Genomic DNA, 15,250 nt, shown 5'->3' on the forward strand with positions numbered 1-15,250 from the left:
TCCATACATTGCTCAGAGTTTCACGGTTTATTTTGCTGAATCCCACTCAGTTGTCAGGGGGGTGGTGCTTTGCTGGTGTTTGACAAGGTGCACGCGACGTGTCTCAAGAGCGAGGAGTGATGCGGTGGGGAGTAGCCAGAAGAGTGCGTGACATATTTGAGGACCGGGAGGGAGACCCGCGGCTTCCGGGAGATTTTCACTTGTTTGCGGGCATCCAGGAGTCATTGTGCATTTGCCAGAGACTCCTGAAACTTACTTGGGATGTCTGGAATGACCTCCCGTCCTACTCCTAATTATCTCTTCAAATAGCTGTAAGCCCATTACATATCAACAGAACAGTGTGATATAACCGGCCTTGGATCGTATCACTTTCTCACTACAATTGATCCGCTCCAGGGTTCGTTTCAATCAAGCCAAGACCACCTCATTCAAGCCAACTCGGAGCTATTGATTTACCACAGATCCGAGCGCGGGCAAACGAGACAGGTTCCGAACCAAAAGTCTAGGTGTAAAAGCACCCTAAATGTCTGGCGTAGGGTCACTATAAACATATTTTACATATATAAATATACAAAGTTCTATATAAAAGACAAAAAACTACAGCTTGACCTCATCTAATCGTCTCTCTGTTCCCAGTGCCAGCAGATTGTTGTATTCCCTCTCTAGAATTTGTCTAGCCTGTGGAGAGAAAAACAAATACATACATTAATCTATCAGAATAAACACAAAGTCACTGCAACATTTATGTTTGTGTGTACACCATTGCAGCAAGCACAAAGTGAGTACAGAGAGGAAAGTGTAGCTGATTTCCCTATTCACATCTCTTTTATAGGGCTATGACATAACTCTAGGTTTTAGGCTCCGTGTTATCTTGGGTTGCTGTTTATATGTAATGGGAAAGGGGAAAGTGTATGAACAGCTGTAGTGTTGTAAGTGTGGATGGAGACCTGAGTGTTTTGGTTGGGGATCTGCAGCAGCAGGGCCAAGCTGCTGTAGTCAAAGTTGTCGTCGAGTGCGATGAGCGCCCCGTGAACGCCGCTCTCTAACAGGATGTTGGCGTAGTCTCGGAGGCCGATGCTCTGGACCCAGCGAATCACACGCTCGTTACTCCACACCAGAACGTCTACGTTAACACAAACGCAAAATTCATATCGTGCATTTCTCAATGACGCTTTCTGTTTCCGACTGGCCCCGCCTACCTCTTATATCATGCTGGCTGCTTTCTCTGCGTCTCTCAAGCTCCTTCCGGTCATAGTTCAGCTTCTTCAGACACATTATGCCGTACTGCAGACTGGTTCTGTAACACATTTCACTTACTTGCCACTTACACATTTCAATACATCCATCCATATTACAATCAAAGCTAGTTAAAGCAGTAAAACTTTCTCTAATTCATTTACTCAGTGATATAAAAATGACTGGCTCACCTGTGGAAGCTGTCCACCATTTTTAAATGCACTCTGAGGTCTTTCTTGGTCAGGTGGTCCAGCATGCGGGCGTCCACCAAACACTCCATGAAGTAGCTGCGGTACTGAGGTAGGCCTAGACTGGGCAGCCACTCGTTCCCGATCCACTCGTGGTTCATGTCCCCGTAAGCCAGTGTCTAAGTCACACACAAAATCATTTACATTTATCAAGCGTGGCATTCTGAATAAAGGAGCCATTTTGTGAAGACAACGACAACCTGCGTATTGTTGGAACAAATTATACTGGATGTGACAGGGTTAGTAGTCACCCTATTTCTTTGTTATTATATAAAACTGCCCACTGGAGATCAAAATTAGAACAAAATACTGTTTAGATGTCATAGCATAGTTTTCTTTTAAGTTCCATCATGAGTAAAAGCACTTTAACAATGTTTCATGTTACACTTTTTCTGAAGGACAGCATGAGTAACTTCAATAAACAAGGACTATGATCAAACTAGCAGCTTCACTTTACAGGATTCACTGACATTGTCAGTTGCTCTAAATTGACTGAAACCACAGGTTTTTCCTGATGAAGCCCAAAGCCAAGACTTTTTCAGTGTAAAGTTGCTTGATCCAAAACTTTACACAACTTGCTGTGGCTCATTTTTCACCCATGTAAGACAACTGCATTGGAACTACTACAATGCAGATCAATGACATAAAGCCTATTTTAATCAAATAGCTGTATTACAAATGTTCTATCATATGTTGTAAAATCTGTCTATAACCATTAAGATTTTCTGTTATAATTTCAAAACCAAAGGCCTCCTTGAATAGCCTAGTGGAATGCCCCTTCCATACAGCACATGCAAATATTCCAATCCAATCACAAATATAGCTTATTAACTACATAATTTATGAACTTCTTTTTTATTTGTGAATTGATTATATTTATTTGTACATTAGAAAGATAAAGGTTCCACTTAAAATATTACATTTTTAAATACTTATAAAAAATGTATAGACAAATAAATAGACATAAAAAATATATATATTGATATAGAATTATTAGCCCCCCTTAATTATTAGCCCCTCTGTTTACCCCCCCCCCCCCCCCCCCCACCCCACTAATTTCTGTTTAACGGAGAGAAGATTTTTTTTCTACACATTTCTGAACATAATAGTTTTAATAACTCATCTCTTATAATTGATTTATTTTATCTTTGCCATGATGACAGCAAATAATATATGAATAGATATTTTTTAAGACACTTCTATAGAGCTTAAAGTGACATTTAAAGGTTTAACAGGGTAATTAGGTTAACTAAGCAGGTTAGGGTAATTAGGCATGTTATTTTATAACAATGCTTTGTTCTGTGGACTATCAAAAAAATACATGGCTTAAAGGGGCTAATCATTTTGTCCTTAAAATGGTGTTTAAAACATTCCAAACTGCATTTATTCTAGTTGAAATAAAAGAAATAAGACTATCCAGAAGAAAAAAATATTTTCAGACGTAATCTGTTACACATAATTTGGGAAATATTTAAAAAATAAATAAAAATTGCAATTTGCATTATTATATATATATATATATATATATATATATATATATATATATATATAGAGAGAGAGAGAGAGAGAGAGAGAGAGAGAGAGAGAGAGAGAGAGACAGAGAGAGAGAGTTTTAAGTTTCAATGCTAGTGCCCTATACCTGCAATTGCTTAAGTCTCCCAATTCACTAAGTCCACCCCTGAGCACAAAGAATCTGAGACTAGATTAACCATTGTTGAGTAGCATGTTGTGGCAATAGAAAACTATAAACTTTAAAGCAATTTTCATTTTACTGGTCTGATGGGAACCATTATGTTCATCTTCAAATTGGTAGGACTGAAATGTGTAAACAACTAAGTGAAAGGTGCAGGAAGAGTGTCATGGTTTGGTGGTGTTTTCTAGAGCAAGTGTTGGGGCACCAACCATATACTTGACATATTGGATGTAAATGTTAATCGAAACTCATTCTGCAGAGTGTGGTTCCTTTACTACATTTATCACTCCATTAGCCTGCTATTTTTATTCAGGACAATGAGCAAGCAGTCAAACACGCAAAGCAGAGTCCTAATCTAAACCTGGAAATACTTGGTGACAATGATAACCTTGGCTAAGAAACTGGAAGAAACTGAAGATGAGATGATCAAGAAACTTGTAAGAAACTACTGATGAATTCTGAGAGACAAGTCATGTCCTATGGTAGTCTGGCTATGTCCTGTAAGAGACTGCTGATAATCTGACAGAAACTGGTCATGTCCTGTCAGTGTTCAGATGTGCTTAAGGGATTTAAAGCAAGGGTCTCTACACTTCCTACTAATTGTTCACTGCTCTTACTTTCAGACATTAAAGTTTTAAAATGTACAGTCACTGCTTTTGTTTAATCTTGATCAACATTAGAGGTTGGGTTGATTTGTAAAACACTGCTATACTGGCATGGCATAGCCGTAACTGCAATTCACAAGTCGTTCTTTCATTTCCACTGTATGACAGTTATACCAGGCCCATAGCCAGCCTGGTGAAAGGGGTGCTTCTCTTTTTTGCAGTCATATGCCTCATTTTCTATTTAATTATGCCATATGCTGCATTTTAGTGACATTTTAGGCACAATTTTTTAGCTGAATTAGCTTCTCGGATGGTCATCGTAATCACATGTTTTGACGTACAAAAAACATTTTCTAAACATTTAAAATAAAGAAATATGAAAACAATACTTACTTTTAAAATACAAGTATATTACATCATATGTCAATATAAAACATAGAAATCTGTTATAATTTTAAAATAAACACTGTAGCTGATTGTCATTTATTATGCAAATAACAAACTGGCCAGCACATTCAACTTTCCTCTGTCACAATTTGGGACATTGTCACTTCAAAATGCAAAGACACACCAAAGCAACAGCCAGCACAGGATTCTGCTTGGTCTTAAAGCTTTTTTCCATGGATGATTGTCATAGGTATCTTTTTTACTATTTATGATGACATAGCAGTCAAAATAAGACAAATGAGCTCATGTTTAATGGGACAAATTCTGGACCTTTGTCAGTGAGGGCACTTTCCAACCACCCGAACCCCCCCCCTGGCTACAGGCTTGTATACTTATAAAAGCCTGTGTTCAAGTTCTACACATTTGGACTTTAGACGACCAGTGTAAATGCATTGAATACATATTTACATACCTGTGACCAACTTCCCTCCTCTGAATCAGACTTCTACAGAGAAACAAGAAAGTTACTGTCTCATCAATACTTCTTTAAATGTTGCACTCTGTACAGGTACATCTCTTAATGTCTCACAGTACATGCAGACGTTGTAATATATGTTGCGTAACTCGATACATGCTAATGCAGTTGTTGCAAATAGCAAGTTTACCATAGTTAAATGCAAAACAACATATATCAACTAGTACGCATTCACTCCATCACAGTATGCCTGATCTAATCGTCTCTATGCATGCAAACACAATGTATTACGTGCAAACTACATCACGTACACAATGTGCATTTCTCCTCCACACATTGGCGTTCTCAGTCACTGTTATGCTGATCAGGGTGAACCGTGATGATTGTATGAGGCAGTGATGAGGCTCAATGGGGAATAACAAGGCTAGATTTATTCTCTGTTCGCTGATTACATTTGAACATGAGAGCGTAACGTCCGTTCGGCATCGCTTCTGTCGAAGCTGTTCAATAGGAAATTAGGCCCTCCATCACTGCTGGTTCACCCATCTAAACATCATTAGTGTTGGATGTAATAGCGAGCTGATTATGGAAGCGCAAATGTATTCAGACATGAACTGATCAAATCTTCCTCTGTCCAGTTAAGAGACCCAGAGCTTAGAGTTCACACTAAATCCACTATTCATTTTACTTACTCAATTTGGACGTGTTTTCAATTTTGAGGACATTATAGCAACTGCATCTGAATGTCACATTTGAGAGCACCTTTTTTTTTTTTTTTTTTTTTGATATTATTAATGCAATTATTGCAGTATCCTTCAAAAACAACTTTTTCAGAGGAGCATCTTGCACATAAACACAAGGTTTGAGTCCTGATTTCAGTTCATGTCAACTTTTTCACTCAATCCTCACTCTTTGGTACACACAAAGACACACACATACACAAGTTGGCAAAAGTGTTAGTAAGAGTAAGTAAAGGGATTATGAGTGGGCCTATACACAAAAAACAGACTTTTGTTACAGAGTTGAAAAGGATGACTGACCGTTTTTGAGGGGGCGGCCATGGTCTCCATTTCCTCGTGGGTTACCCACACATTACCCGACGGCTATGTGGGCGCCCCAGAGATCAATCCCACAGGAAGGGCAAGCAGTGTTAAAGAAGAAGAGCAGCGGCACTGTAAGCCAATAGTGTTACAGCATCACAGTCAGATCATTAGCAAGAGCCGTCCACAGAGTCAAAGGCCGGACACGCACACAGAGCACAAGCGCATCAAACGCACATCAGGACAGGGACCACTGCTGAAGACGACACAACTGCAACTGTTTAACATGCAAAATGGCCTAATGCTTCAAGCTGTGTACAGACAGTGCAATTCTGTTGGATTTTTTTTTTCATTTGTGGTTTGGCAACTCATAATCAAGTCTTGACATTGGTCTCAAGCTGCCGGTCGACTGAAAAAAAAAACAGCTTAAACCAGCCTAGGCTGATTGGCTGGTTTTAGTTGGTTAACCATTTCCAGCCTGGTCTTAGCTGGTCAGGCTGGGAGATGACCAGCTAAAACCAGCTGTCCAGTTTAAACCAGTCTGGTAAAGCTGGCTTTAGCTGGTCATTTTCTAGCCTGACCAGCTAAGACCAGGCTGGAAACCAGCATGGAATTAGCCAAAACCCCTCTAAAACCAGCCTGCTTAACCAGATAAAATCAGCCAACCAGCTTAGGCTAGTTTAAGCTGTTTTTTCAGCAGGGTCTTGGACAAAATGCTACAGAATTACATCTTAGCATAGTTAGTTGTTAAGAGAGGGAGCACAAAAATCATAAAGAAAACACTTCAAATAAATAAGCTGCAATGGAACTGCTTGGATGCATGTGTGAAGGAGTCATTACACGATATTATCACAGATCAGCTGTTGCAGTCAACGCAAAACACTATCACTATGACAACACAAAAAAATCAAGCTGCAGATGGACTGAAAATAGCAGCTGATGAGAATAAAGCTAATCTTGCTTTAGTGACTATGGTGATGGATACTTGTAGCTGACCAGCAGCCCAGTGCCAAACAATATAAGACACTGATGCTATTGGTGCTTTTTATGTTACTAAAAATATGGCAAATAAACAATCTCTGTGTGTGTCAATACTCACGGTTCTAGACGTAGGGGGAGCTGAGGGGCTGGTGAGCGAGACCATCTCCTGGATGGCCAGGCGCAGTTTGAGGCGATGCAGTGGGTTGCTGATGCCAATCTCTCTCTGGATCTCTGTGTCCGATAGGGCTGACATGATAGCGCCGCTTTTTACATTGGCACGACATGCAGCCACGTACCATGCTGGCATTCCCAACCACAGCTTTGAAAACAAAATATTGCAGCATTATTACACGTACATAAAAAAGGCACATACAAGGATAAAGATGTTGTATATTGCAAGCTTTACCACTAGATGGCGCAATTGAACTGTAATTATGTCTTTTTTTTCTCAATATACTGAATCCTCCCAACTTTAGCTCATTCTGACCACAAACCAAGGAACAATATAGCATCTCTTTCACTACTTTTTAATCAGTGGCGTTTATGATTTATTGACTTCAATAAACCACTAATAAAATACATAAATATGAAACATTAACACTATCTTGGGAAACTCCAAACCCCTTGTCTTGGTTAAAGACACAAACATTGCAGCCATGTTGCTCAGGCTAAATGTTTCAGTTGCATCATTCGAGGAGACAGCATGTAATATGCAGTTGTTCTCTTTATTGAGTTGAAACAGCTCAGATCTTTATTTAGCTGCCATTAAAGAGCCCTGGAGTTCATTCTTACTATGCAATATCCTTGAAATTTCTGCAATTACATGAGCTCAAAATACAGAAATAAGTCCAAGGATCCTATTTCCTCAGTGCTATTATGGCGCATTAATGCCCAGCTCTCATATTATAGTAATGTGTGGGCATACTGTCAAAACTATTACAACTACTGGGTCTACAAAGTTTTCATGAATTCCCTTTAGTACAAATTTGGATTTCTTTTATTTTTTTATTTCTTTAAGAAGATTGCATATTGTATTAATTAAGGCTGAAACATTTTTGGAACACACACAAATCTAGAATACATTCTATAATTACCATAACAGACTGTCACAGAAACATTAGCTAGATTTGTGGAAGATACATGACAAAAGTCACTTTAAATGTTTCCTCCAACTCAATAGAATAACACTGAACCTAATCATAATCATAAGAGTCCTTTCACATCATGCACCTGACAGGATTCCATCAAACTTGTGATCACTGCCCTCACAAACTTTGAAGATTGGCTCCAACAACTAATGTTAACTCTTTCCAGTTGGGGCACAAATTTTGATAAAAGTACAGTGATGCATGAGCTCAGCCTTTATTAACCTAAGGCAACAGTAACCATTAGTTATACTATGCCAAGACAAACCCATTTACCAAATTTACTCTTTAAAGAAAGCACCTCTGCTCCAATATTAGTCAAACCCCACTTTCTAGTAACTCTGATCCAATCTCAAGTGCATTTGCAATCTTGTGGACCTACAGTGGCCACCCTGCATGCACTTCTGTAAAGTCCATGAGACATTAGGTTGTTCCACTCATCACAGTTTTTGAAAGTGTTTGTGGACACCTTTGCAGGCATTATGCCTGGACCCACCAGCCGATTTTAATTCACTAACATTTAAATCCCAAGGAAGACCTCTATCTCAGATTGGTTCATTGTAGATGACCAATAACTAAACACTTTAATATGCTTGCTCCGGCATTCTCTATTATCACTGGACTACAATCTACAGGGCAGTGGTCATCTAGGATTGCTCTGACACAGGACTTATGAATCAACATCAAATGATATTCATGTTTTTTGGGCCCTGCCCACTCTTGACTTTGATTTCTCAGAAGTGAATACTGCCCACCTCCAACCATGCGACTACTGTAGGACCGTCCCACTGAGCAAAAGGTAACCCTTTTCTTCTGGCTTCTTCCAACAATTCGTGTCTAAAGAAAGAGAGAGAGAGAGCAGTTGACAGAGACAGAGCGAGACAGAGAGGAAGATAAGGAGAAAGACAGAACCAGCTTAGAGATAATCAACTGAACTAAGAGAGAGAGGGGGAAAGGGGCATGTAGAGAGAGAAAGTGAGATGCTTTATCTGTCTCTGCCAGGTTTCCTGTCCTTTAATGGCCACTATCTGTTTATCAGAGTAACATGGAGCACTAAATGCATAAACTATTTTTTTTTAAAAATCTTCAAAGTTTCTTTCATATCCACTAGTCTTTAATAAGCATGACAAACCCTAACTTTTCATGCAATCTATGCAAGGGGCACCTGAGCCGATATGTTGCTCTGTTTCAGTTCACATCACCCTGTAATTTAATTTAAGCTCTGCCTTGTCTTTTAAACGGGGTCTGGGTTTCTGATTACAAATCAAAGAGGCTGCGATGGGATAAAACAGAGGAAAGAAACCAAGGGTAGAGTCAGTCATGCTGAGATGCTGGTTTAATGGAAAATTCCACTTTCTCAGATAAACGTATCGTGACATTTCCTTGCTGTGTCCTGATCATCGCCTGTAAAACTGCTAGGTTTGGGAAACAACAACAATACAGTGACTTATCGAGGGAAAACAGAAATGCCTTTTCTTTTGAACCCTGTTCCGTGTTTTCGTTGATAAATATTTGCGCTCTAAGACAAGGCTGCTATCATAAACTCTCATCAGACTTTCACACTACGCAGTTCTCAGCTGGGAAATATGTCTAGCTTTTTCCAAGGTTGCCTTACTAACTTTACAAGCGCTGAAGGAAATGTTACGATACATCTTTCCTCGCTTATGTCTGAACAACAGAGAACACTCGTCTCCAAGGATACATAACCTTGAGTCGGTGTAATTCAGAGGTACGCTGTGTAAGATAAAGCTTTGGGCTGTTTATGTGTACTATGGTAAAGTATTTTGGAGTTCTGGCTACGCTACATCTACAGTGAAGTATATGTAAGCTGATGTTCTGTTGGACTTTAAGGCAGAGACAGTTCTCTTGAAGATCAGCTTCATAATTCAGAAAGATATTTGGGGTCTACAGTAAGGCCACTTGATGTGGGTACAATACTGACACATGCTGTAGTGAGTGATATGGCTCTGTCTGCAAAAATTACATCTTAAAACCACCTACAGTATGTGACAACTGACCTCAATCCCACCTACTGTAAATGGTGCCAGTGATGGATCTTCATCTGGTCCTGTAAAAGGGGGATTGGTTTTCCTCTAAAGGCCGGGACACACCAAGCCAATGGTTTGCCATTGGGCAGAGGCAGGCTGTCAGGCTAGTCTGCTTGTTATGTTACACACATCGTCTCTTGTCAGGCTCAAGAAGGAGTTTGCTTAAATCAGCCATCACCAGAAAGTTAGGACTCTGAAAGTCTACAATTCACAATGCAAAAAAAAAAAAAAAAAAAATGTTTTTGAAAAAAAAAAACTAAATTAAGCAACTGACCAAGAGAAGACAAGTCAAGAGAAAACAAATAGAAGTCGTCTGCCATTTCAATGCATTTTTAATTACTTGCAAATTGTATAGATTATCAAATTACCAGACATATTTGCGCAAGCAAATCACTCTGTGGTGAAAGAGAAATGCTGTGGAAAGGGTGCGCGAATACTGCTTTATGGTTTATATGTGTGCAGCACCAGTTCTGGTTTCCTTTTGTAGAATGACAACATATACTGCCACCTGCGGATATAGAACAATACGTTTTCTTACGTAGGCGCAGAATCTATGTTTTAATCCCCTGTCTATTTAATGTGTTCACACACAGCATTTTTTTTTTGTTATTAATAATTTTTATGTTATTTAAGCTTTAATACATAGAACAGTAAAGAGAATTGACAAAAATTCATAGTGAGGGGAAGGCTCTGCAATAGACCTCAAGCCGAAAATCGAACTTGGTGCTCTATGTCGACGCACTTAACCACTGCACACACACAGTATTTTGGTCCAGACGGGACCAAACAAAGCTGCTGCAAAGTAACAACACAGTTGGTTTTCATTGCCACAAGTTCTTTGACATCAGCTTGGCGTGTCCCGAGCTAAACTTGAGAGTCAACATGATTGACTTTCCTAACTTTGTATTCTGTAACATAATAGCCATTGTTTGGTCTAGTGAGTTTTAATTGGATTATATTTTAGGCTGACAGTTAAAGTCTGACGTAACATTTTATCTTTTCTTTCATACTGTGATTTACACTCAAGAAAAATCGATTATGGGACCAATAAATGAATAAATAAATAAATAAATAAAATAGTTTACAAATTGCTGTTAGCAATCAGAACTGGATGCAGGCTTTAAGTCAATTTTAAGACAATAAAGCATCCTGGAGAAGTTTGTCTTTTCACTTAAAGGGTAATTCAGATATAAAAAGAGAAGAAACAATTCCGGTATAATATTTCACACTGACTGCATGAATTTGCATTACATGCTCACACTACTGCAAAGCTAGTGGGTCTAATCAAATGATCCTAAATTTACAGAAAAAAAAGAACAGCTTAGAACCAGACTAGGCACCGGCACCATTTCAGTGGCGAATCATCAAGCCATCATAAACTTTGATGTCTGTGTACTGTAAGGCCTTTGTGGTGGTGGTGTTGGTGGAGGTGATTATGATGTATCTCTCCTCATCTTTACTTGTGGTACTGCATATGTTCAGGTTGAATGTAATGCGCATGAGTGACTTCTTCTGAACATACTGTAGCTAGGAAGGGAGAGAAACAGTTATGAGAGAAAACGAAATGAAAAGAAAAAAAAAAAAAAACAGAGCAGGGAAATAGTCAATGAGTTGACAGTCCATAACCAGAAACGAGACCTGGTTATTGAATACGGCACACAATGCACGCACGGACACGCGCACGCACACATACAGTACACGAGAGGAGAAAGGCCTCGGCATGGCAGATCGAGAACAGGTTGTTATAAAGGCACACATTCTCTCTCCAGGCAGAGATGCATCCTCTATAGAACTGCAGAGGGGGAGAATCACATTTACAGTCAAATGAAAAAGAAAGGCAGAGGCAGGGGTCTCTGGATGGACAGAAAGGAAATGCGTCGGACCCCCTGAAGATAGACACACACTTTAGGAGCATGACGACAGACACGGACAGAGCGTCGACAGTGGAAAATGCAGCAAGTCTCGGCAACACAAACTAAACTTACCCGCTGATACAGAGTCAGATGAGGAGAAGAGAGATAGAGAGAGAGAAAAGAAAAATAGAGAAAGCGATGGGAGACAAAATTAAATGCTTGTTATTGAGCATACTGTATGTAGACTTTAGAATAAACACCTCAGCTCAGAGACGTGCATTACTTTTGGCAATCGTACTTTTGCACTTTGACTTATCAGTCACAAATTGAACAGATCTACTTGTCTTTGGAAGTTTTTTTTTTCTGTCATACAGCATGCAATAAGAGTGGCAGTGCAATGGAAAGGGTGAAGAGTCGTCCTCCCGTGGTGGCGCCACCATGGATGAGACCGACACGAGTCCAATTACATAAAACGCTCACATTCACCCAGCAGCGTTAAGGCAAAGAAACGTGATATTCAGCAGGCATTGCATGGCATGCTGTAAATACAACCAAGTGTGCAACAAACTCACAAAACAGCTATGAAAGGCACATTCTCATGTTAACACACATTCTACCGATGGCATCATACAAATACACTACTTCAGTAGTACATTAAGTGTTATTAGTGTAAACATATTGTTTAAAGATAGCCTGGTATTATTATTATTTATTTATTTTGCAACAGATACATTAAGGCCCTGATATACTCCCAAAGAAATACTTTTTTGTATTTTTGTTAAGGGGTATAAGTAAAGAGCCTGATCTGTGGTTAACTGTAAGCAATCTCCCAAATACACAGATCAACATTTGGATTGTGTAAATATGTGCTGTGCATTTAACTCTCAATAACAAAAATAACATCCAACTAAAATGACTGCATTGAGAACGTGAATAGTGATATTTGCTTAGGCTTTACAATTCAGAACTCAAGTAACATTGCATCACGTAGTTTTTTATTTTATATATTATATAAAGATATACAAAATATTATAGCTCTATACAATAAAGCAGCTCTTCAGCGTTCATGCTTTTGATTTAAAGCCCAAGAAATACATCATCACCATGGGCCAATGGCAAGTGAACTGTGAAGTGAGCCAATCCAGAAATGCTAGAACATTCCACATTCCTTACATTAACCCCAAAACAAGCATTATTTAGTACCTTGATTTGCTTTAAAATAACATAACACTATCTCATTCTACCATTTAAATCGAAGTATATCAGGGCCTTAAATAGGTAGTACACTCATAAAATATGCTTAAAAGTGTATTAAGACTTAACATTACATCATTTTTAGATCAGTAAGGTCAGAAACATACTCTATGCACACACAAGCTTTTTCCACGTTTTCATTCAATTATTCTTTTTAAAGTCAGAGTATAACACGACTGCATGCTCTCAAAATTAACAATTTGCTCACTAGCATAGAGTATGTGTCTGGCCAACACATTTCAATGTATCCAGATGGGCCATATGTCAAAACACTGCTTTTTATAGGAAGGTTTGTAAAGCACATCATAACACTGTCTGTGAAGAAGGCTGTTATGACGTGTCAGTGATGTTTAATTAGTTTTACTTAGGGCCCAGCAATAATTACCTTCATAAATGTTTGTGTTAGCCATATGGGTTGTAAATACTTACTTCTTTTTAAGCCTGCGATCTTTCTCCGCCTGCGTTCCCAGCTTTCCCACTGCAATGTCCTGACCCATGAGCTCAGGATCAGACACATTCCCTACTGAAGAAGAACATCCGTTAACTGATAACCTCGTAAGGTTACTGCAATAATTTTATTCACATTCAACTCTAGGTCAGGTATTTAAGGTATTGAAATGAGCATTGAAAGCACTGTGATCTCATGTTTTATGACACGGCTGTCTGGAATAATTGATTCTGATTGGTCAGTCACAACATTCCAAGGTTAGTTGTTCCCAGATACTAACAACACAGAAACTAACAACACAGACTCAGAATCATTTTGACCATCAGTGAATTCATTCACATCCATATGCAGTTTATGTTTGTCTCTGCTGCAGTTTTTGATTGTTTGACATCATTTTTTCTGACTGAATAGTATGTATGTTCGTGTCCCATCCAGCCATTTTTGTTTCTGTCAGTATTGCCTTTAATTAAAAAATTAATACTATTATGGCATGGAGTGTGTAAAAAGGGGGATAAAGTACATCCAGGTGGTTGTTATAGCAGAATAAAGCTCTATATTCGTATACAGCAGCACTCAAATGATTCAGCTACGAATAATTCTGTTGGACTATATTCTGCATTAACAGCTTCCTGGATGTACAAAAAGCATGACTTTTTTAAAACCTGGATCCTCTGTTTCATAGTTTAGATGTGTTGGTTTCACACCTTGTCCTGGTCCCATAATCTCTTTGCCCAGCTGCCCCAGTCTGGCCTTTTCTTTCTTTCCGAACAGTCGACCGATGGAGGATTTGATGCCCTTCTTCTTGGGCTGTTTGTGGAGTGAATCCTGACTGCTGGCTACACTGCTGAGAGCACTGGCCTCTGTTTCTAATGCAGCCGTCAGCCTGCAGACACAAAAGCACATTTACAGTCAGCTTATGTTTGCACACAACATGTGCCCGCTTGGTTTTATTTTCTCACCGAGCGTCATTGTGTGAAGAAGCGGGCAGCGTGTGGGTCATGCGGACTTGGCGAGGTGTGGGAGGTGGAGAGGTCTCGCATTTGATGGTGGCCTTGTCCTCTCGGCCGTCCTCGTCCACCGCTGCGATCTGAGGGGTAGAGAGGACTCTTTCACTATTTTGAATGCCTGAAAATGGCACTGAGATTGTATTTTTCGTTCATATACAGGGTGACATCTTTCTGACCTAAGTACAGTCAGCGGGTTTAGCTCAATTGGTGATAGACCAATTCATATATGAAATTAACGCCTTTTTTGGAGCACAATTTGTTATTTTCATCCTAGAATATGGCTAGAATATTGCTTAAAATATACACAATGCTTCAGTTAGACATGAAAGTATTGTTGTCAAACATAATATGCCATGATTTCCAAATGATTGGAAAAAGAACCTATCATAGTTTGCTAAGCATTTAAATTCTTGCTTAAATCCTAACAGCAACTTTTTTAGGCCGGACATATTTTCGCTATGTATATATATATATATATATATATATATATATATATATATATATATATATATATATATATACACACACATATATATATATATATATATATATATATATATATATATATATATATATATATATATATATATATTATTTGTTTTATTTTAATACTAATTATTATATTCATAATACATGATTCTTAGAGTTCATTTGTAACCAACAGAAATATTAAATGTTCACAAAATATGTGTGCTCAAGCAGCAAAATACTGTAAACAATAATTAGAACTGCTCTTGTTATTAGTATAAATGTTAAAGGTACTACTGTAATTATTATACTTACAGATTTTTTTTCAAATTTAAAGTTCATTTCAAAAGGACAAAAGTAGC

The 15,250-nt window shown here is 38.6% G+C and overlaps 2 protein-coding genes across 40 annotated transcripts in view; one reads left to right on the forward strand and one right to left on the reverse strand.

The window, feature by feature from the left end:
- Positions 1–15,250, forward strand: part of acss3 (acyl-CoA synthetase short chain family member 3) — a 239,992-nt gene that overhangs the window by 220,116 nt on the left and 4,626 nt on the right. For 5 of the 10 annotated variants that reach the window (XM_087248262.1, XM_087248261.1, XM_087248259.1 and 2 more), the window contains one exon: positions 3,491–3,821. The exons of 4 other annotated variants lie outside the window; for them this stretch is intronic. In XM_087248262.1, coding sequence (XP_087104388.1) covers positions 3,491–3,498 — 8 coding nt within the window. In that variant the 3' untranslated portion in view covers positions 3,499–3,821. Of the gene's footprint in view, positions 1,926–3,490; positions 3,822–15,250 lie in introns of those variants that run through there. One more of the 10 variants, XM_087248255.1, reaches the window with a different exon arrangement.
- The window catches only part of ppfia2 (PTPRF interacting protein alpha 2), a 340,251-nt gene that overhangs the window by 16,297 nt on the left and 308,704 nt on the right, over positions 1–15,250 (reverse strand). For 10 of the 30 annotated variants that reach the window (XM_087247254.1, XM_087247252.1, XM_087247251.1 and 7 more), the window contains 11 exons: positions 14,373–14,500; positions 14,118–14,296; positions 13,395–13,488; positions 8,566–8,647; positions 6,784–6,984; positions 5,685–5,747; positions 4,642–4,674; positions 1,428–1,603; positions 1,200–1,297; positions 948–1,123; positions 610–678 (listed from right to left, as the gene is read on the reverse strand). In XM_087247254.1, coding sequence (XP_087103380.1) covers positions 610–678; positions 948–1,123; positions 1,200–1,297; positions 1,428–1,603; positions 4,642–4,674; positions 5,685–5,747; positions 6,784–6,984; positions 8,566–8,647; positions 13,395–13,488; positions 14,118–14,296; positions 14,373–14,500 — 1,299 coding nt within the window. Of the gene's footprint in view, positions 1–609; positions 679–947; positions 1,124–1,199; positions 1,298–1,427; positions 1,604–4,641; positions 4,675–5,428; positions 6,261–6,302; positions 6,985–8,565; positions 11,847–13,394; positions 13,489–14,117; positions 14,297–14,372; positions 14,501–15,250 lie in introns of those variants that run through there. The other 20 variants (XM_087247256.1, XM_087247263.1, XM_087247253.1 and 17 more) reach the window with 10 other exon arrangements.

Source organism: Danio rerio, chromosome 4 (assembly GCF_052040795.2).
Source record: "Danio rerio strain M-AB ecotype USA chromosome 4, GRCz13ab, whole genome shotgun sequence".
Taxonomy (NCBI): Eukaryota; Metazoa; Chordata; class Actinopteri; order Cypriniformes; family Danionidae; genus Danio; species Danio rerio.